Raw genomic sequence first — 23,170 nt, 5'->3', positions numbered from 1 at the left:
GTTTTAACCCACAGCTTGTTGTATTGTTTGTATGCATATCCCTATATAGATTTGGGTCCCCCCCCCCACCTCCACACTCTCCATTGCAGTCACTGTGCCTGCATTGTTGACAAACCCCAAAACAAGGCTGAGTGAAGAGCTTCTTTCATTTTCCTTCACTTTCTTGCTGGCACACAAAAGAGAACTTATCCTTTCTTTCTCCTATACTGCCCCTCTCACGTGCATGCACCATATATTTTTCTCTCTAATACATTATTACCCCAGACCTTAGCTGCTAACTTCATTTTAACCTCTCTCTCTCTCTCTCTCAACAACAAGATTTGAAGCTGTGGGGTTTATGGTAGAAAGTCCCTTTAGTCTTTAAAATGAAACTACATTTGCAAGTTCCCAACATTTCAAGCCGTATGATTAGCTGGAGCTGTGAATTGTGGAGATTGTAGAGAAGATAATGGCACTTGAAACCCTTTCATCTAACGAGCTGTTGAACTTTATTATCTATGATACTATATTCGCAACCCCATGTAGCAGCCATCACCATGAGTCATTGGTCACTGATTTCTCAATGGAAAATAGTTTCAGCTCCTTAGAACAAGCTAGTAATAGTGGTAATGCTTTGAGTTGTTTGCCAATGGTGACCCCAAAGTGCCGCTCAAAGGGAATGGAAAGGTCCAACTTGGCAGTTCAAGGGAGGAAAAAAAGAAGGAGAAAGCCAAGGGTTTGCAAGAACAAAGCAGAGGCCGAGACACAAAGAATGACTCACATTGCTGTTGAGAGAAACAGACGAAAGCAAATGAATGAGCATCTCACTGTTCTACGCTCCCTCATGCCTGAATCTTATGTTCAAAGGGTTTGTCTCTTTCTTCCCCTCTCTTCTATGTATGTATGTATGTAGAATAAAATAATTGTTGCATGTGTAGGGTGATCAAGCATCCATAGTAGGTGGAGCTATAGAGTTTGTGAAGGAACTTGAGCATCTTCTGCAAACACTTGAAGCTCAAAAGCTTCGAGTAGAAACCAACATGTCATTGCTATCATCATCGTCGTCACCACCGTTTGCACAATTCTTCACGCACCCTCAATACACTTGGTCACAGATCCCTAACAAACATACACCAAAAACAAAGGCATCAATAGCAGATATCGAGGTGACATTGATCCAAACTCATGCTAACCTTCGAATCCTCACACGAAAAGTTCACAAGCAGCTTCCCAAGCTTGTTGCTGCTTTACACTCACTTTACCTTTCCATCCTTCACCTCAATGTCACATCCATGGATACATTAGTTCTCTACTCTATCAGTGTCAAGGTAAATTCATCTTATTATATATAATTTTAGCAAATAAATTATTGATCTTCACATGGTAAAATGGCAGGTTGAAGAAGGATGCCAACTGATCTCAGTAGATGACATAGCAGGTGCAGTTCACAACATGCTCAGAATAATTGAGGAAGAAGCTACTACCTTATGTTGATAAACTTTTGTACCTAAATTACCTTTTGTTTTACTGTCAAATCACCAAAATGCCACCACTTTTTTTTGTTCCTTCTTTATAAATAAAGTTGGTTTTTTTTGAGAGGGGTGTTTAGGGTTTCTTCAATCTTTATTTTTATTTTATAAGCTTTTCCTTTAGAGTCAATGAAAGTTAGTGTGTTTTGAATTTTGGGGTTTTTTGTGATTTTTTAGAATGTATAATAATTTTAGGTGAGTTTAAGGGTGTATTTGGTTAGATGAAAAAGTACGAGGATGAGAGAAAGAAAAAGAAATTGGAAAGAAAATGAATTGTGAGTGCGATTGGTAGGAAAGAAAAGCAAGGGAAAAAAATAGGGGAAGATCATTTTTTATTCTAATGCATAAAAAATTAAACTTTCCAAATTGAAATGATAAGAGCAGAGAAAATGAAAGAGATTAGCATCTTGGTTTAAAATTATGCATTTTTCAAAGGTTTTATTTCTTTTCCTTCCATTTTTCACCTTTACCAAGTAATAATTTTCTATTCATTTTTCCATCTCTTCTACTAAGTACACCTATAAAAAGAAAAATTATATTTTTCATCTTTCTAATTTTCCATTCTCTTTCCTCTCAAGTGAATGTCGGTTGTTGAGGTCCTATCCATGCATGCTTTGTTTTGTATGTATATATATTAATTATAAAAAGAGGATAAAGTACTAACAACAACGTGATTACTATGACTCGAACTCAAATCATACTTGAAATGGTGAATACCTTGATCATTAAGCCAACACTCGAGATATCTTATTTTATATATACTGATATAAATGCCTAAATTCTCCCTAATAACCACAATTATAGTAATCTTGCATAATTTTTCACACAATATATATTTTCATTTAATCCCCTAAAGTAGCTAAAGAATAATGATTGAAATTCCACTAAAAAAAGAAGGTATTCATCATCTAGCTGCATTCATCATTAAAAACTAAAACTTAATTGTCTACATCATTATCTATTGAGTTTAATGATAAAAACTTTTATAAAATGTATGGATTCGAACCATAGAGACATTATCGTTGAAATGATGAATCACAAATCTTAACCATAAACAATAAAATAAATACAAAAAATAAAAATTATTTTCCCGTGAAACTACTAGAATTCAGTATATTAATATTATAATAATAAAACAATTTCTCCGAAACTAAATTCATGGAAAACAGAAGTCGATAAAAAAAAGGCATTGGAAAAAGTGATAGCATAGAATATAGTGTTTGTAAGAGAAGGTGGATATTGGATGCATGATGATAGCATCTCAGCCTTCAATTTTGTTTCTTAGTGTCGCTTAATTACAACTTATGTCTTGTTGTGTAAAACCAGCTGCAGCAGGGAGGTGGACTGTAAGAATCTTTGGCCCCATCTTCTCTGAATGCGACACAACATTAATATTATTGCCTCTTTTTGTAGACTGCATGTAAAATGTATTTGTACATTTTTCATGGGTATCCTTAATTCCTCCAAACCATGTTCCTAACTTGAAAAACTGTATTCCATTTTAGAGATTTTAATTCAAATCTGAAAGTAAGCAGTTGACGTCGAGTTTGTCTGAGTTTATTACTTACGGTAGTTCAATTTATTATTTCATAACAAACAGTATACTTCAATTACATATACATATTTTTTTAAGTTAAATAGGTTGGATTATATTAAAAAATAACAACACCCAACAAAAGAAAAATGAAAGAGAAATCAGCTGATAAGTCACTTTCCTCCCTCTTGTAGCATTTAAAACAGCAAAGATTCCAGGTCACCCATCCTCTATCTCTGCTTGAGCTCGATTGCAAAGACTTTCTTCTCACCTTCCCATCAACGGCAAATCTCTAGTCAGGAATGAGGAGTTCATTTTAAATTCTATTTGAGTTCGTATCTCGTTAACTCATGATGTCTGAATAAATTATAATATTATAAATGTAATTTTTATTTTTTTAAAATACAAAAACCTGTCTTTTCCCATAATGCATAGCACCATAAATATGATCCACATTTTCGTCAATGCTGTCATAGATAATATGGAGGCCAAAATTGACTTTTTAATATCTTCAAAACATGTTTGAGTTAAGCATTTTGAGGAATTCTTTTTTATTGATATAAGGTTTAATTTACCTATAATTGAATTAGTTACTTAAATGAGAATATTTAAATAATTTAATAATTATTTTTTACTTTTTTATCCTTTAATTTAACATATGTAAACCGAACACAAGGGTAAGGTTAGGTCCATGGAGTCATCCGGGCCGGGCTTTAGTTTATAAGGATTAAGGCCGAGAGTAATTATTATATGTTTCGTATGGTAGGCTCATTGTTGGAAGCCTAGGAAACCACCTGAGTTAAAAATAGTGGAGCATTTATTATCTTTTCAACTTCATTTAATAAAGTTTCAAAAAAAAACTCATAAATATTTTTTAATATAAATTTTTAAAATATTTTCATTATTTCAAATATAAAATATTTATTTTTATATTATAAAAATTAAATTTAAGTATAAATTAAATAAAAAATAGAATTCAATTCAGTTGAAATTCAGGTAATTGTAATTTTTTAAATTCTATTTTATAAACCGTCTAAATATTTTGGTTCAATTGTAATTTTTACTTTATATATTTATATTATTTTTTGTTTGGGATTTAAATTTAATAATTACATCGAGTTGAGGTTAAATTTAGAGTTGAGTTGTTGGATTTTTAAACTTTTCAGCATAATACCAAATTTACTTTTCAATGTTTATATTCTTTTATCAATTTGATTTTTATTTTTATTTTGTTAATTTTTAATGAAATTGTTGACGAAAATATTAATTTTTTTGACAATGTTGACATGACAACACCTATGGTAGTCCATGTATGCTTTATATTGACATAACACTATTTATTTTATATATTATTATAATAATTTTTTATAAAAAAATAATATAAAGTACATGTAAATTGTCATTCAGACTATCATGATTAAAAAAAATTTAACATTTTAATTTATATTTTTCTTAAAGAAATAACAAGTTGATAATCAAATTTAACTTTTCTTAAAAGATTGATACCAAATTTAATTAAAGAAAAAAAGTCATATTGAAGAAAAAAAGTTATAAACATTGAGGATGTTATGTCAAACATTTTAATGTTATTTTTTCCATAAAAAGTTCCAAACTTGAGGTTTTACCTAAAAGAAAATCCAACACTAAACCTGGAGCAACATAAAGTGGGGCAACTAGTTTTGGTGAGATAGTGCCAGTTCTCTAGCCAATCATATATCCCAAGTGAAGTGCCTCGATAAAAAACTGAGTCACATCCAACTCAAAACTCAATATCAACTGAAACCCTTAAAAGAGAAACCCCATTTCAAAGGAGTTTTGATTAAAAAAAAAGTAGTTAGTTATATTTTATTAACAAATATTATTATATTTATTTTTTATATAATATTTAAAATTATTTATAATTCTCTCCACCTATAAATAGAAAGACAATTCATTTTGATGGACTTGAATCAATATTCTCTTATATTTACAATAATATCTATGCTAACTGAATTAAGATTTAATTATTTGTGCTCCATATCTCATTATTGAAATATTTATATAATATTATGAGACCCAATTGTCCCAACTCCCCATACACCGTGGGGTCAAGCAGAAGGGGGTTGCATCACAAATTTTATAAGCTTTTGGCATTTTTCATGAAGGGACCCCCAACATCACCTTGTCTCGTATGGTGTCCGTCCTTATCCGCTTATTAAACATCACCACTAGACATATATATAACTAGGCAGATTTTGGATCAGGGTTAATACCAAAGTACATATTGATGACATTCATACATTGAAGGTTGAAAGCTAAAGGGGCCAAATTAAAAGTCATAAACAGTAGTAAAAAATTTAATGCATATCATTTTCAGCTGAACTAGGATATCCATCTAGAACCTCCGGTTTATCTTTTTACTTTACAAAAATTAAAAAGGTTAAAATATGCTGCTGCTACTCCTTGTACTTCTATAGAATTTGATATTTAATCCTTGTACTTTAAAAGTTAAAATTTCAATCCTCTTAATTTTTTAGTCTAATCGTTATTTTGCTAAAAGAATTTCAACTTAATATGTTTATTTTTCGTCAATTATGTACCACGTCATATAAGGACAATCTAATCAACATGTCAAAATTGACAAATTTTGATGGAAAATACTTATGATTTTAGTGATTGGGATTGAGATTATTAAATAAAAAAATAAAAGGACTTCATTTTTAACTTTTTAAGTACAGGAACTAAATCTTAAATTTTATTATATTACAAGAACTAACAACATATTTTAACCAAATTAAAATGTTTGTCTTTTTATATTCTTTGAAAGTTAGTTCAATCGTTGGTAAGTACATACACTCGGAGTATTGTTTTTTGCTAATTTATTGTGTGTAAATTGTTGAACAATTGAATTCTTAGATTAATGATTTTACAACAAACTTTAAAGTATTACCAATTAGGCTAATTCTCAATTTTCACAAAATGAAAGGATCAAATTCTGATGACATAAAATAAAGGATTAAATTTTTTTAGTTTTCAGGGACTAAATTTATAATTAGATAAAAGAAATTAGGTAATATTGTGTATATGTTTTGTGAAGTGATAAAGGGATAGATGAGCCAATGCATGAGAAGGAATGGGATGATGTTGGACCCACAATTGGAGGAGATGGACAAAAAATTAAGAAGATGATGCTGATGGTGGAGTGGGCATGATACAAAGGATGGATATCATAGCAATAATTAAACATCAGATGAGATAAGGGTTAAACTAATGACATCATGGCTTAGGCAAATTGATTAAGATATTTCACCTCTATCAAACACCCATTTTTGTTGTGTATTTTATTGCTAAAATCAAATGCCATGATGGCATCATGGGTCATGCATTTCCTATGAAAAATTTAGGTTCAAAAAATTAATTAAGGTTTTTTTTTTATTTTTTTATACAATTAAATTTTTTAATTGAAAAAATTAATCAAATACATCCTTTAACAAACGTTGACCGTTAAAAACTAACTGTACTAGTGACATGGTAATTACGACTTTTAAATAAAACTTATTTTTGAAACATGGCATTAAATATATATAAATTTTAATGATGTGGATTTTTTCCGACAAGATTTTTTTTTAAATATTTCTTTTTATGTTTCAATTTTAAACGTTTAATGTAACACCCCTACCCCACATCCGTCGCCAGAATAGGGTTTCAGAGCATTAACGAAATTTATCGATCAAACAGACATAAATTTATACATTGATATCACATAATATTCAGGTCAAAAACCAATTAAATTCATACATAATGTCTCTTATTTGAGCCCTCGAGGCCCAAAATACGTGTTAGAAACAAATCGGAACTAATTCGAAGACTCAAAGAATTTTTCGTAAAATATTAAAAAATTTCAAAGCTGCAAGGTTCACACGCCCATGTGTCTGGCCATGTGGACTCAAAATGTACCTTAATAACAAGTTTACCATTCCCTGCAAGCTTAAATAATAAGCAACTCAAAAATCATTCGTTTAACCAATTCAAAACATAATCAAACACATCCAAAATAGGTCAAAACAATCATCTTAGGTGCCTAACCAATGTATCCTCATAGGTACCACAATTATATCATCAAAAAATATCAATAAAACATCATACAAATCCAATTTGAAAACATGCCAAATTCAATCTATTTTACCTATTTCATGTTCATTTAAACATTAACCAAAACTTATCATAATATGACCTCAAACATAAACACATATTTATATGTATATAACAATCCAATATTAACTTATAATCTTATTTACAATCAATCCACAAAATGATTAATATTTAGACACCTTAGGTACATGCTGACATAAAGGGAAAAACATCACCACGTTTGAGTTCGGGATCGTTGTTGGATGCTGAATCGGCGATCAAATTAAGTGCCTAACCTGCGTACGGAAAACAAAACCGTACGCTGAATAAAAACTCAGTGGTATTTCTATAATCTGAATATTTAAAAATAAAACAATATAATATGTAAAATAAAATGTTAAGCACAATTGAACCTTTAAAACCATATAATACTAAATTTTCCATCACCTGCTATAGAAATAGCTTTTCACAATTTTAATCACATGTCATTTATGCAATTGCCTTATCCATACCATATTCAATTCATTATTCCACTTCATTTCTCATATCATTCCATTTCAATATCAATTATAAGACTTTATTATTCATTTACCCCTATTACCATGACTCGGACTCGGACGGATATACGGATCCAACCAAAACACACCAGTTTGGCACCTAGTGCCTCATCGGATAATTCGAAGTAATAAATTAACACCCAATGTCTCATCAGTTAAACTGAAGTAAAGTGGCACCCAGTGCCTCATCGAATTAATCCGAAGTAACAAATTAACACCCAGTGTCTCATCGACTCGAAGTCGAAAAAATCCCTGAACTCTTCCAATCCTATGGCATGCCATCTATATCTGACTCCACCCAATACAGTTAATAGGGTTTCAATTCACTTTCCAAATACAACCAATATTCATTTCAATTCAAATAATCAATATATTCAATATATATACCAATTCAATCAATATAAATTCAATAAATTCATCACATACTAAATCAATCCATTTCAATTGTAAAACACAATAATTCTCACCTTAATCACTTACTATAACATTTAATCAAAATACAACAATTAATAATTAGATTCGGATTATAGAAATACAAACCAGAAATTTCGAGTTATTTCTCGTCGACTTTATCTTTTCCCTTTTTAGTCAAGGATTCCGGTATCACGTTAGCTACGAAATTAAAATAATTAAAATTCATCAATACAACACTATTCAGTCTCATATTTAATATTTCAATTTTTACTCCATATTTGCCTAAATTTCACTTTAGTCCCTAAACCGAGACTAATTTTATTTCTTTACAATCAATCTTATATTTTCATACTAATTCCACTTTAGACAAGATTTAACTCCTTAATTTCACTTAAATCCCTAAATTTTGAATTTTCACAATTTAGTCCCTAATACTCAAAATTTACAATTTATTCTACAATTCAATCCTTTTTCATTTCTAACTTAAAAATATATCAATTTAATCCCTAAAACTAAAACTTTTCAACATAAACATCACTTAAAAACTTAATAATTTCTAAAATTTTGACATGGGTCGGGTAGTATTTAATGTCGGGATTCCAAAAACATAAAAATTACAAAAAAATGGACTAAATTGACTAACCAATTTAAGCTTTGAACCCTTGAAACCCTAATTCTCATTCTTTCTTCTTTTCTTTCCTTTTTCTCTTCTGTTTCATTTCTATGCTCTCTTTTTTTCTATTTTTTATTTAATTATTATAATATAATATTATATATACTTAACTTTTAATTTTTAATATTATAATATTATAATATATATTTTCACATTAAATATTTATAATATATATACACTTATGCTGCCTCAATTATGACCATTGGCATAATTTCTCCTTTGGTCCCTTTAATTTTTTTAATCTATAATTCAACTTTTACCCTTTATACAATTCAGTCCTTTTACCTAATTACTATTAATTCATGTAATTTCACCTAACCAAAACCTAATTAACTACACAACTACGTAAATATTTTTAATAAATATTTATGAGTCTGATTTAAGATATCGAAGTCTCGAAAATGCACTTTTCGACACTCGTGACTATTGGGTCGTTACAATTCTCCCCCTAAAGAAATTTCGTTCCCAAAATTTACCTAAAAAGAGGTGGGGGTACTGAGATCTCATTATCTCTTCCGGTTCCCAAGTCATTTCCTCAATACTATGACGATGCCATAATACTTTCACTAACGGAACTCGTTTATTACGCAATTCTTTTACTTCTCGTGCTAAAATCTCAATCGACTCTTCTTTATATGACAAATCAGGTCGAAGTTCAATATCCTCTATCGAAATAATTTGAGATTGGTCTGATCGATATCTTCTAAGCATTGAAACGTGAAAAACATAATGTATTTTCTATAATTCTGCAGGCAAGTCTAAATGATATGTAATTGGTCTCACTCTTTTTGTAATCTCATACGGTTCAATAAATCGAGGACTCAATTTCCCTTTTCGGCCAAACCTCAAAATTTTCTTCTAATGCGAAACTTTAAGAAATACTTTACCACTAACACAATATTCAATATCTAGACGCTTCAAATCTGCATATCATTTCTGTCTGTCAAAAGGTGTCTTCAATCTATCCTAAATTTTCTTAACAATGTCTTTCGTTTCTTGAATTAATTACGGCCCGATCATTCTTTTTTCACTCAATTCCATCCAACAAACAGGTGATCGACATCTACAACCATATAAAACTTCATACGGAGCCATTTGAATACTTGAATGAAAAGTATTGTTGAGTACAAATTCAACCAAATGTAAGTAATGCTCCCAACCTGATTCAAAATTAATAACACATGCACGAAGCATTTCTTCCAAAATCTGAATAACTTGTTCAGATTGTCCGTTAGTCTACAGATGAAAAGTTGTGCTAAAGTTAAGTAGTGTGCCAAAAGATTCATGTAACTGTTTGCAAAATCTCGAAGTAAAATGTGGATCCCAATAAGAAATTATCAACATAGGAAGACCATGCAATCTTACAATTTCTTAAATATAAACTTCAGCAAGCTTTTGAAGTGACCAGTCAATCCTCGCTACAATAAAATGAGCCGATTTCGTAAGTTGATCAACAATCACCCAAATAGCATTTTTCATACTTGCCGATAAAGGTAATCCTATTACAAAATCCATTGTAATACAATCCCATTTCCATTCAGGAATAGTAATAGGCTGAAGTAATCTGGTAGGAACTTGATGTTTTGTCTTAACTCGCTGACAAGTTAAACATTTAGCCATATACTCGACCACATCTCTTTTCATTCCTGGCCACCAATAAGATTGTCTAGACCACGATACATTTTCGTTCCTCCAGGATGCAAAGAAAAAAGACTATTGTGAAATTCACAAAGTATCAACTCTTTCAATTCAGAAACATCTGGAACAGAGATTCGGTTATGAAATCTCAAGCAACCACAATCATCAATGTTGAAATTGTCTAATGTACCATTCGGAATCATTTGTCTTTTCTTCGCCAAATTGTCATCTTCTAACTGAGCTGACTTAATCCGATCAAACAGCACTAGTTTAATCTTTAATTCAGCCAATAGGCTTCCATCATCATTATTACTAAGCTGAGCAAACATTGCTCGCAATTCAATTGCTGCTTTTTTACTCAATGCATCAGCTACAACATTAGCTTTATCAGGGTGGTAATCAATAACACAATCAAAATCTTTCAAAAGTTCAACCCAACGATGCTGTCTCAAATTCAACTCCTTTTGTGATAGAAAGTATTTGGGACTCTTATGATCAGTATAAATATAACATGTTTCACCGTACAGATAGTGTTTCCATATTTTTAGAGCAAGAACCACAGCAGCTAACTATAAATCATATGTTGGATAATTGCGTTCATGCACTTTGAATTGACGAGACGCATAAGCAATCATTTTCCCATCTTATATCAAAACACAACCAAGACCACTCAAAGAAACATCACTATAAACGACAAAGTCCTTTCCCGATTCTGGTAAAGTTAAAACCGGTGCTTCAGTCAACATCGGCTTTAATTTCTCAAAACTTTCTTGACACTAATCATCCTATACGAACTGAACATTCTTATGCAACAACTTTGTCATCGGCAAGGCTATCTTCGAACATCCATTTAAAAATCTTCGGTAATAACTAGCTAATCTAAGAAAACTATGAACCTTTGACAGATTTTTTGATGTTTTCCACTAAACAATTACCTCGATTATTTTCGGATCAACTCTAATTCCATCTGTTGAGATAACATGACCCACAAATACAACCTCTAATAATCAAAATTCACACTTATTAAGCTTCCTATATAACTGTTTCTGTCGTAACATTTGTAAAAAAATTCTAAGATGTTGCTCATGCTCGGATTCAGATTTTGAATGGACCAAAATATATCAATGAAAACTACCACAAACTGATCTAGATACGGTTGGAAAGTTCGATTCATAAGATCCATAAATGCTATCGGAGCATTTGTCAATCCAAAAGGCATCACTAAAAATTCATAGTGACTATACCGTGTACGAAATGCCGTCTTTAAAACATCACTGTCTTTCACTTTCAACTGATAGTAACCTGATCTCAAATCAATCTTTGAAAAGATAGAAGCTCCTTTTAATTGATCAAATAAATCATCAATACAAAGCCGCATCGATTTATATTTTTTTGTCAAAAAGCAATGAAGCTCCCAAGGCATACACTAGGGCGTATAAAATCACGATCCAATAAGTCTTATAATTGTACTTTTAATTCCTTTAATTACATAGGTGACATAAGATAGATGACATTGACACTGGAGCCGTACTAGGAAACAATTCAATGGCAAACTCAAACTCCCAATCCGGTGGTAATCCCGGTAATTCCTCGAGAAATACATCAGGAAATTCACAAACAGTTTGAATCTTACTGCACTGACTATCAACAGAATTCGAATTGATAACATAGGCTAGAAAAGCTTCACAGCCTTGATTAAAAAGTTTATTAGTTCGAATTGCTGAAATGATACGAGTTGAACCACTTGTTCGAACACCATTTACCTCAATCTTATCATCGCTTTCATTCTGAGCAATAAACTTCTTTTTACAACAATCCAGAATCACCCCGTGCTCCGTAAGCCAATTCATTCCTAAAATCAAAACAAAATAACCAAATGGCATTATCAACAAATCAATAGGGAAGGTTATATTCTATATCATTAACGGACATCTCCTACACACTTGATCCACTAACACAGATTGTCCCATTGGACTAGACACCATCACTATCGATACTCTAGATGTCTCAGATTTTAAGCTTCCCGACTCAACCAATTTAGTATTGACATATGAATGTGAAGATCCCGGATCTCTCAAAGCATAAACATGTTCTAAATGTAATAAAAATATACTTGTCACAATAACATTAGCATCACCATCCTCACGAGTCCCCACAACATAAGCTCGAGCTGGCGTTCTGGCCTCCGACTGTTAAGTAACAACATCATTTCCCTTTTTAGCACTACCTCTCGAAAACGAATTATTACATATACCTCTAAGAATAAATGAACATATAGAATACCTAAAAGAGATCACTACAAGGTACTCGACTATAATAGCCGCATTTAGATATCTTTGTAATTTTAACATTATCCCACTGACTACTACAGTCATCAATGATCCCACATTATCCCAATCACTAAAGAAATCAATTCAGTAGAAATTTCGGTTAACCCGTTCTTTAAATACCATACCTGAACAAGTCGATTACTCATGAATAACTTTTTCCTTAACAGCGACATTGTGTATCCCAAATAATCTTCAGAAAAATGTGATATCTCTTCTAGAACTCTCTTTATTTGCTAACCCATCATTTGCTTTAGCCGTGTTATTATTCATTCAGCTATTGAACTCTTCAGCTTCACACTTGTAAGCTTAATGAATATCAATTTAATCCCTAATACTAAAATTATTCAACATAAACATCACTTAAAAACTTAATAATTTCTAAAATTTTGGCATGGGTCGGGTAGTATTTAATACCAAGATTCCAAAAACATAAAAATTATAAGAAAAATAACTAAATTGACTAACCAATTTGAGCTTTGAACCCTTGAATCCCTAATTCTCCTTCTTTCTCCCTTTTCTATCCTTTTTCTCTTCTTTTTCGTTTCTATGCTCTTTCTTTTTCTATTATTTTCCTTTTATTTAATTATTATAATATAATAATATATACTTAACTTTTAAGTTTTAATATTATAATATATATTTTAACTTTAAATATTTATAATATATATACACTTATGCCGCCTCAATTATGACCATTGGCATAATTTCTCATTTGGTCCCTTTAATTTTTCTTTAATTTATAATTCAACTTTCACCCTTTATACAATTTAGTCTTTTTACCTAATTACTATTAATTCATGCAATTTCACTTAACCAAAACTTAATTAACTACACAACTAACTCCGTAAATATTTACGAGTCCGATTTACGGTATCGGAGTCTTAAAAATGCACTTTCTGACACCCGTGACTATCGAGTCATTACATTCAAACTTTTAAGTTTTGCAGATTTTCTTCCATCAAAATTTTCCTTTATTTTCTTGGCAATCAAACACTATTTGCATAGTATTTCCAAAAAAATGTAGAAGAAAACATTTTCATAAAGCTTTCATCTTTTTCGCCATTCACAAGCTTAATAGCCATTTTCATTAACCTTCATCCTCTACTCTTTGTTTACTTATGAAATTGAGATAAACTCATTCCAAACAACTCTTTCACTATTGCTAAACCTGTTTCCACTGCCACCATTAAAGTTAACACCAAGCATCATCATTTTTTAGCAAAAACGAACTATAACCATACCTTCAACAAAACCCAAATCATTAAGCCAATGGCAAATGATTGAAATGTATAAAACCCAAATCAACATTAAAGTGACCAGTTAACAAAAACAGGGAAACAATTCTAACTATTTTCCTAAAAAATTACAATAATACTAATCAAGAAAAGCTGTAAAATTTCTTTGTAACCCATATTTGATTAAAATATCCTCCATAGAAAATCCTATGGTTGATATATTCACCCATTAATCAAGTAAAAGAGTGCAAACTTGTTCTATGTTAGGTAGCTGAAAATTTTCACTCTGATCCTCTGATTATTCCGAGGCATGGAACTTACAAAGAAAAATATTTGGATATCAATGATAGTAATGAAGATTTTGAGCTTTGAACTCAATGTCTAGGTTCACAATGTTCATGTTAGCATCAAAGAAAATCATTTAGGAAAGAGAAAGAATGGGAGAAATGGCTTTATTCCGGTATTAAAACAAGAACCAAAAGGAACTTCACTTGCAACAAGATGGTGAGTGGCAGCAATTAAGTTTGGAAAAGAAAGGGTTCTTCATTTCGAGAAGAAGTTTGAAATTGAAGAAGAAAAGGTAAAAAAAAGAAATTTATGTTTTTATAAATTTATTATTTTAATAACTAAATTCCATCAATGGCATTCTGTCATGTGAAAAAAATGAAACTTTAAAAACATTTTAAACCAATCATAATTGCCACAACATTAGTTTTGTTAGTTTTTTAACGGTCAATGTTGGTCAAAAGGTCTATTTGATGAATTTTATCAGTTGAAATGCTCAATTGGGTAAAAAAAAATTTTAATGGCTTAATTAATTAATTTTTTTAAAGACTGAGAACCTTTTATACCATTAGGCCTATAATATATGAAGTTTGGGAAATTATTTTAGAATAAAAAGGGTCAATCATTAGTGTCTAGGTTCGACTTATATATAGGTTTAGTATTATATATAGTAATTTATGTATGATTCGATGTTAAATAAAGGTCTCAAATTTTGTTTAAGTGAACTATAATTATAATTAGTTTATTCAACTTTGTTTCAGCTTTATCATATTTTTAAAAATTAATAATCATTTTTATTTGATATTTATTAATTATATGTGGCCCTATTTGATAATTGACTGATAGCTAATTATAGTGACGGGTTTGACCTACCGGTTTTATTAACTGATTTGACCAATTGATTCTATTAATTGTTTATTTAAAAATGTTTGGTAAAACTTAGCTGATAGCCGAAAGCTGATATATGTAAAATGACAAACAAGTACATGACACATTTTATTATTAAGTATTTATTTGTTTATAATATTTTAGTCTTTACTAAGTGTAATTATTGAAATAAAACATTATTACTAAAAAATTAATACATTTATTATGAAAATTAATTAGTGAATATTCTTAAAATTTTAAATAAAAAATTTACTTAAATTTCTTATATGTAAATTAACAAGACTAAATTGCTCTGATTTTTTAAGAATAACTCATTTATTTAACAGCAGAGAAGTGTTTTTACCATTTTCCAAGAAAATGGGAATAAAATGAGTGAGGGGCATGTCATATTAAAAGTAATCAAAGGTTCCTTTAGTGATATCCCCATTCGGCGTGGCGAATCTAGAGGGGTTCAGCTCTCTCTAAAATGTAAAATTGTTATTTAAGTTTTTAAATTTTTTAAAAAATTTTAAATTAGTAAAGATATATTTGTACTTTAATCCACCTAAAATTATTAAAATTCGATTTAATTATTTAAAAATTATAAATATATAGACTAAAAAAATTAAATTTTATTCAACTTCCCTAAAAATTGATTTGACTTCTCCCCTGCCATTCGCCACTTCCTTTGCCTATGAAAAAGAAAAAAAAGAATCCCTTAGTGATATCCTACAAGGCCACCACCGTAGCCACTAATAATATTATCTATTAAGAAGAATCTGATCACCATATTATGGACTTAAAATTTTGTCCAAGCTCGGTTCGACTCGCCCGTATTAAATTTTTTTAATATTATTTTTATATAAAAATAAATTTTAAAAAAATATAATGCACCAAATATACTAAAAACATTAAAATAAATGTTTTCCACTAAATTTAAAATAAAATTAAAAAGTTTGTTTTACTTAAATAACACAAAATTATGTGCAACTTAGTACGCAAATGTCTCTAAAATAATAGTAGAATTAACAATAAGGCAAGAGTTATATAATATCTAAACAATAACAACAAAATAGTAGCCATAAAATAACGAAATGGTAGCAAAACAATGGCAAAACAACAACATTTGTTTTTTACAAATTCATGTCGAGAGCTCACAGTAAAAGAACTTACTCAAGGCCTGACCCATTTTCTAAACGTTCTTTATTTTTTTTGTCCAAGTCCATTTCGGACATATATTTTACTCAAAGCCTCTCACTTTTTAGACAGGCCTTCAGGTCAGACTAAATGTATTTACATGCATGAACGGAGTTGATAAGTAAGTTAGGTGGTACATTTTATGTGACCAAAAGGTTAATACATTGCTTGCCCTTTTGTAGATACACAAACACAAGTGGTGATTATTGAGTTTGAACTTTAAAGATTAAGATATTGAAATGTCTTTATATAATGTCAATCACAATGTACACTTAGGCTGTTGATAAGTATTTATTAAAAGAATATTATGCATTTAACAATGGTAATAATCCACTTGATATTAAATATAAAAATAGAAAGAACATAATATAAGTAAGTAGGATACAGGGAATGAAGTTTTTGCTTTCTTCTATACGAAGTTTTTGATGTATTGGTATGTTTTTTATAGTAGAAAGTAGGTGCAAAGTTTCAATAACTTAATCATGTAAACCAACAAGAGAAAATGAAACAAAAATTATAACAAAATAGAAGAAAATGAATCTACTTTTCATTATTTCTTCTTTTTTTTTTCTTATAATTAATGGAATAAAATTTAGTTATAATATAAATATTAAAAAACCTCTCCGATATGTCTTAATTTCGACATTGAGTAAATTGGTTGTTGATTAAAAATAATAATTTAATCTCTGTTAATTTCAAAAGTGAGCATATAAAGACAATTATCTAAAAATCATTTAAAAACCGAACCTTGTGATATTTATAATAATAAAGCATTGTTCCCGAATAAGCTAATATTTGCTTTTATTTTGTTTTGTGTGCACAAATTGTTGAGAACATTACACAAAAGATATTAATTAGTGTGATGGAATTTTATTCAATCAATTTATTCGAAAAATCACAAGTAAATTTGACAATATCACTACATTAAGAACACTAGATCTCAATAAAAAGACCTCTCCAGTCCCTTCCAATTTTGAAATTGAGCAAATCAATCATTCTCAAAAAAATCAAAGTAATTTAATCCTTGGCAAATTTAAAAGTGAGCTATTAAGGACAATTATCACAGCATTAATGTCTTTCGTCAATTGTACATAATTTTAATCGATAAAATAACAAAGTTAGCCCTTAATGTTTACATATTTTATTAATTTGGTCTTAATTCTAAAAAAAATAACAAATTTTTTTTAAAAAAATTCTCATTGTAAAATCTATAAATTTCATTAAAATAATACACATATGAGAAAAGGAAAAGAAGATAGAAAGTTGTGTTGAGTCCTGAATTGCACAAGTTTGGCAAATTTGCTTATACATTTTATTCACATCATTCTCAAAAAGCAAAGCAAGTACAGATGGTGTTAATAGCTGAACATGACTTTCGCTACGTGGACGGTTCATATCTAATTCCTTAATGCTTTCTATTTGATCCTCCACTTTAAGCTCTTGGAGAGAATAATAAATAAATAAATAAAATACACACCACTTGGTGCTTGCTTATGTCCCCATTAATTTATTTTTTAGGGGAATTAATAGATATTTCTTTTTATGGATGTACAAAAATAGTATTAATTAGAAATTATGTTATAAAAGAAAAAATAGAAAAAGAATAGATATGACCAAAACCTATAACGTGGTTGTTCAAAAAATGTATATTATATAGCCAATTGAGTCTTAGCTCGACTGGCATCGACATTGTTGTCAGTGTAGGAAGATGTAGGTTCAAGTGCACTTATTGTCCTATTTAAGGACTGAGTAGTTTTAAGCACTCAGATAGGATAAGAACCTATAATCAATTAAATATGTTTAAAGATATTCAATATAATATTTTTATTAAATCAAAATAAGTGTAAATTTCGTTGCAACTTTTCATAAAAGGAAGATATTCATTTATATTGACTTAAAACTTAATTGATTTTACATTCTTTCGTAATATTTATACGATTAATATTTTAATAATCTAACCATTGTATTTGTCATGCATATTAATTTTTGAATTAGTCCAATATCTCTATCATAACAAACTAGAATATTATCTATATTAATATATAGTTAATGGGTGAAAGTTTTTTTACATAAAACAATTAGTTAGAAATTTTTAATCTAGGTCAAACTTGACATGCATAACTTACATGAACGGAGCATCAAATATGACGATTAGGTTATTAAAAAATTACGAAAAGGTGTAAAACCACTTACATCCGTGTAAGTGGAACCCTCCCCTTTCATAAATATTATTTTAACTAGTAATAACTAGAGATGTTTATGGATAAATTTCAAGTTAATACTTAGACTAATATATGGTATGAATACCATACATAATTAACTAAGCCAAGCTTGACTTAAAATATGGATTCTAAATCCGCATAATGATTTTTTTGGCCCCCAATTTTATAAAAGGATCATTTTAGTTTTTCATTTAAATTTTTTATTTTTTAGCTCTTAAACTATTATTTTTTTTTGTTAAAACACTTCAAAATGGATCAAAAAGTTAATATTTTTTTAACTTTGCTGATGTGGTATGCACGTGAAACCATTTAATTAATTTTTAAATTTTTAAAAATTCAAAAAAATATTATTAAAATTAAAAATAATTGAAATTATTAAAAATTATAAAAATAAATTATAAAAAATTTAAATGCTGACATATCATCCACGTGGCAATCTACATGTATGTCACTTCAACAAAGTTAACAAATATTAACTTTTTCATCCATTTTAGAGTGATTTGACAAATAATGCAAGTTCAATGGTTAAATGAGGTGAAAAATTAAATGGAGGGCTAAAATATTTTTTTATAAAGTTTGAGGGCTAAAAAAGTTATTATACCTTTTAAATTTTATCTAAACTTGCTCGTATTTGTAAACACTTTTGTTTAAGCTTGCTTGTATTGGTTTTTTTTTAATAATCATATATAATTTCTTTTATTATCATTAAATGTTTTTTTATTTTGAAAGTGTATAACAAATAGAACACAAATATAAATATTTGTCCGAACAATTACATTGTAGAAAGAATTAGACAAAACTTGTTAGTAACATATGCATATGTTATTAGTAAAACCCATACATCGTAATTACAAATGATGAGATTCAAATGAAGATGCTCAAGAACCTAGGATATTTGACCTACCCAGCAAATCAAAAGTCTCATTAGCCTCTTTTATTAAACTTTTAAATATAAAAAATTTAAATATTTTCAGTATAATATAATATATTTAATTTTAATGTGATATAAGATATAAAATATATATATATTTTTAAAAACATATTAAATACTTATAATTGGGTTCAATCGAGATCAAACTTTAAATGTTAAAATTCGAACCTATATTTTTTTTATCGTCTAATTTCATTTTTCATGCTTATATTTTTATTTAAATTGTCTAAACTTTCTAAAATTTAGACCATCAATCTGATTTTTGATATTTAATATTTGAGTTAATGATTACACTAAGGAAGCAATTTAAATGATATGATACTAAGACTAGAAATGAGTGAAAAATGGGAGCAGGAGATATTAATTCCCAACGATGAAATAATGGGGATGGCAAATTCCAAAAGGCCGGCGCCTATCAACTCCAAAAATTGCACCGTAATGTAGGGGCCACCTTTGGTTTTTATTTATTTATATATGAAATAATCCACTACAACACCCCATCTCTGATGTCATCCCCCACAATATCTCTGCCCAAACGTTAACCGCTAATTCATTAGCGTGGGTCACCACTCACCGCCCTTAATTATAAGATAAATTCAATCTGGGTTAAGGCTTTTAAATATTTGATGACATTTTGTTTTTAATGTTTGAATAAGGTATTATATTTATAAAAATGTAAGAAAAATAGTGAAGTTGAATATAGAATATAATTACACATTTAAAAGTCTACATTTTGGGTATAATAAGGGTTGAATAGAGTGATAAAATTCAATTTTTTTTCTTTTAAAGATGATAAGTTTTTGTATATAATTAAATAAAAGAATTTTTAAAAAAGCAATAATGAGAGTAAAATAATATAAAAGGGAGTTATACTACTTTGTGGGAGCCCATTCTGAAAACTCGATGACAAGATTCAAGGGTCCATATTCAATCATAATCAAGAGGGGTCCACGGTGTCTGCCAAAAAGAAAGAGACCCACAATAAAACGGCAAAACCGAACCGCCCTTGCAGTGGTCGGCAAACGGCTGATAACTTTTTGACGATCCCAAGAAATTTCACACGTGCGGAACCGGACCACCCTAGACATTCAATTCCAAACCAATCCCGTACGTGCCAAACACCATAGATGGACCCCTCATGGAAAATCTTCAAATGTTAATCACCACCATTCAAAATCAGACCCTTCAAATGTGTAATTTGAAAAATTAAAATATTAATTTTAGATATTATTTACTTAAATTTATTAATATTATGAGATTTTAATTAAATATAAAAATATATTTATTATAAATAAGAGATAAAAAAAAAACCCTTCCTTAAAATGGAAAGCTGCAATCAAATCATACAACAAACGAAGTTAAATCTTCTTCATTTTCATTCCATTTATAAACATTACAACACATGGCTTCTATTTCTTTATTTTTCACTACTTTTTTTCTCTAAAACCATAAGAAAAGAAGAAAAAGAAAACCCTATTTACATTTTTCATCCCCCATTACTATTTGTTCAAAAAAAAACAAGGAAGAGAAACTTATATGTATAAACCCACCCTAAAAATGAAACCCTAAGCCCTAAACTAATAAAAAAGACCAAAACAAAAAAAAAGTTTAATAATACCATTCAAGTCCTTGAGATTTGGAGCATATTATACCACTTGTTTATCCCCTTTTTGTTCACCATTGCTGCTTCTATATACAAGATAATTACCTTTGTATATGTGGGGCAATAATAGTTAAATAGTATGGCTTAATATTCTATGATTAGACCTGCCATTGGGGCTCTATGTGGAATCCCCTTTCTTCGTTTAGCAGTTCGGTAATTAACCGATGTTGGTGGGGGTGTTGATGGGCTAAAGCTTTGGACTTTGTTGTTGTTGTTGTTGTTGCTGTTCTTGAGATAATTTCGATGGCTGCTGCTGCTGCTGTATGAATCCTCTGAATCTGATGCCATTCCCATTTGCCTCTTCTTCTTCTGGAAATCCTTTGAAGTGCCAACTACCTGCAATGTTCAGATAACATTCAAAACTTGCGAATTGACCCAATAAACGCATTGCAAAAGTCAAACATAATGTACAAATTTGGGAGCTTCACTTGCCCCCAACAGTTTTCTCAGCTGCCAAACAGCACCATTGACTTGCCAAGAAAATTTAATTAGAAAGTGAAAGAGAGAAGAGTGGTGGGTTTTTTTTTGTTACCTTGCAACCGAGAGAGCAAAATCTGAAGTTGTCGACAAGGCTACGCTCACAGACTTCACAGGTGTTGATGACACCCTTTCCAGGCCTTGGCTGTGGCCTTTCATTGATGAAAACAACCTTAGCACTGTTGATAACATATGTTTGAACTCCAGATATGTCTAGGTATTTTTGAATCTCAGACACCCTTATCACATCATGGTATGAAGACCTTCTTATCTGTCAAAACACACACATTAACAAATCCAAATTAATGCCCGATTTCTGTAATGAATGAGTAAATAACAGACAAATCCTATGGGATTGGTTAACAGTATCAATTTTTTTTGACAGAATAATGAAAAAGAAGGATTTAATACCTGAATATAACGATGGTCCTTGTGATCAGCTAAGCAAAAAGAGCAGAGAGCGCCATTCATACAATCTAAGCAGTACATATTGCATTCACTCTTGTGAGAATCAACATGAAGCTTGCATTGAACAAAGAAATGTTCCCTTAACAAAGGTTTTAACCATGGCGGCCACCTGTTGTCTTCTTCATCAGGCCCACCAGCACCCTGCCCAAAATACATTTAAGCAAAACATTCGATCAAAACACACATTTTAACCAAAACCCAAATCGATAAACCAAGTAAAAAATGTGAAGAAACAAAAAACAGAGTTCAAAACTTGAACAAAGTTTTAAAAAAAAAAGACAGAACAAGTGAGGGTTTGGTTTGAAGAATGAAGATGGTACCATGATTCTTCTGTTCTTGGGCTTGATTTCACGGACAATGGATTCTCGATTTTCGATCGCCAGCTTGAACTCTTAATTGAAAGAAAAAACTAAATGCTCTGTTTTTTTTGGTCAGTTTGGGATTTTTTATTTAGAGAAAGGGAAGCAAAGGCGGCGTAGCAGAGAGAGAGAGAAAATAAAAAAAAATTGAAATTGAAATTGAAATTGAAAAATGGCGAAGGGGAAGAGGTCGTTCTTATCTACCAGTCACAAAGTCCACAACCGAACCTAAATCCGAAGCTAAGCTTCCCGGACCTAATAACCCGAGCTTGATGGGAGATGCGTTAGGTGTAAGGAACAAACCTTTTTCTTTCTCTCTTTGGTTTTATTATTTTCTTTTTAATTTATATTTAGAATTTGTTTAACTTTTATTGTGAAATAATTTATGTATGAATCCGTTTCTTCTACATTACTAGTAAATTTTATTTGGATAAATAAATTTCCACCTACAAATTTTAAAAAAATTAATGGAAAAAATGCAAGTAAACCCATTTTAACGACAGTCAACACAGGGTGTTGTTAAAATATTATATATATACTATCTTATTATTGATTCTACATTTTTATTTGAATAATGTGCTACTTTTCAAATTATGTATAGTATCTATTATTTTTGACACAATAAATAAAATTATTTATAATTACGCACTTCAACATACATCTTCTATTTAAATGCGTAGCTTTGTTTTGTGGTGGCGGACA

General features: G+C 29.9%; 2 protein-coding genes across 2 annotated transcripts; one reads left to right on the top strand and one right to left on the bottom strand.

Annotated features, from left to right (window-relative positions):
• Nucleotides 1-10: 10 nt before the first annotated feature.
• Nucleotides 11-1,575, top strand: LOC107890608 (transcription factor bHLH71). Its single transcript, XM_016815120.2, has 3 exons — nucleotides 11-847; nucleotides 918-1,307; nucleotides 1,375-1,575. Exons 1-3 carry the CDS (start codon nucleotides 449-451, stop codon nucleotides 1,471-1,473), a joined length of 888 nt encoding a protein of 295 aa, XP_016670609.1. The 5' UTR covers nucleotides 11-448; the 3' UTR covers nucleotides 1,474-1,575.
• A 19,270-nt stretch (nucleotides 1,576-20,845) lies between these two features.
• On the bottom strand, nucleotides 20,846-22,692 carry LOC107890610 (protein RGF1 INDUCIBLE TRANSCRIPTION FACTOR 1). The gene is made up of 4 exons (XM_016815122.2): nucleotides 22,430-22,692; nucleotides 22,053-22,250; nucleotides 21,697-21,912; nucleotides 20,846-21,500 (listed from the first exon to the last, which is right to left on the bottom strand). Exons 1-4 carry the CDS (start codon nucleotides 22,430-22,432, stop codon nucleotides 21,249-21,251), a joined length of 669 nt encoding a protein of 222 aa, XP_016670611.1. The 5' UTR covers nucleotides 22,433-22,692; the 3' UTR covers nucleotides 20,846-21,248.
• Nucleotides 22,693-23,170: the final 478 nt, after the last annotated feature.

Source organism: Gossypium hirsutum, chromosome D09, assembly GCF_007990345.1.
Source record: "Gossypium hirsutum isolate 1008001.06 chromosome D09, Gossypium_hirsutum_v2.1, whole genome shotgun sequence".
NCBI classification, from domain to species: Eukaryota; Viridiplantae; Streptophyta; class Magnoliopsida; order Malvales; family Malvaceae; genus Gossypium; species Gossypium hirsutum.
Note: the sequence above shows the minus strand (reverse complement) of the source record. Positions and strands in the feature narration are given on the sequence as shown.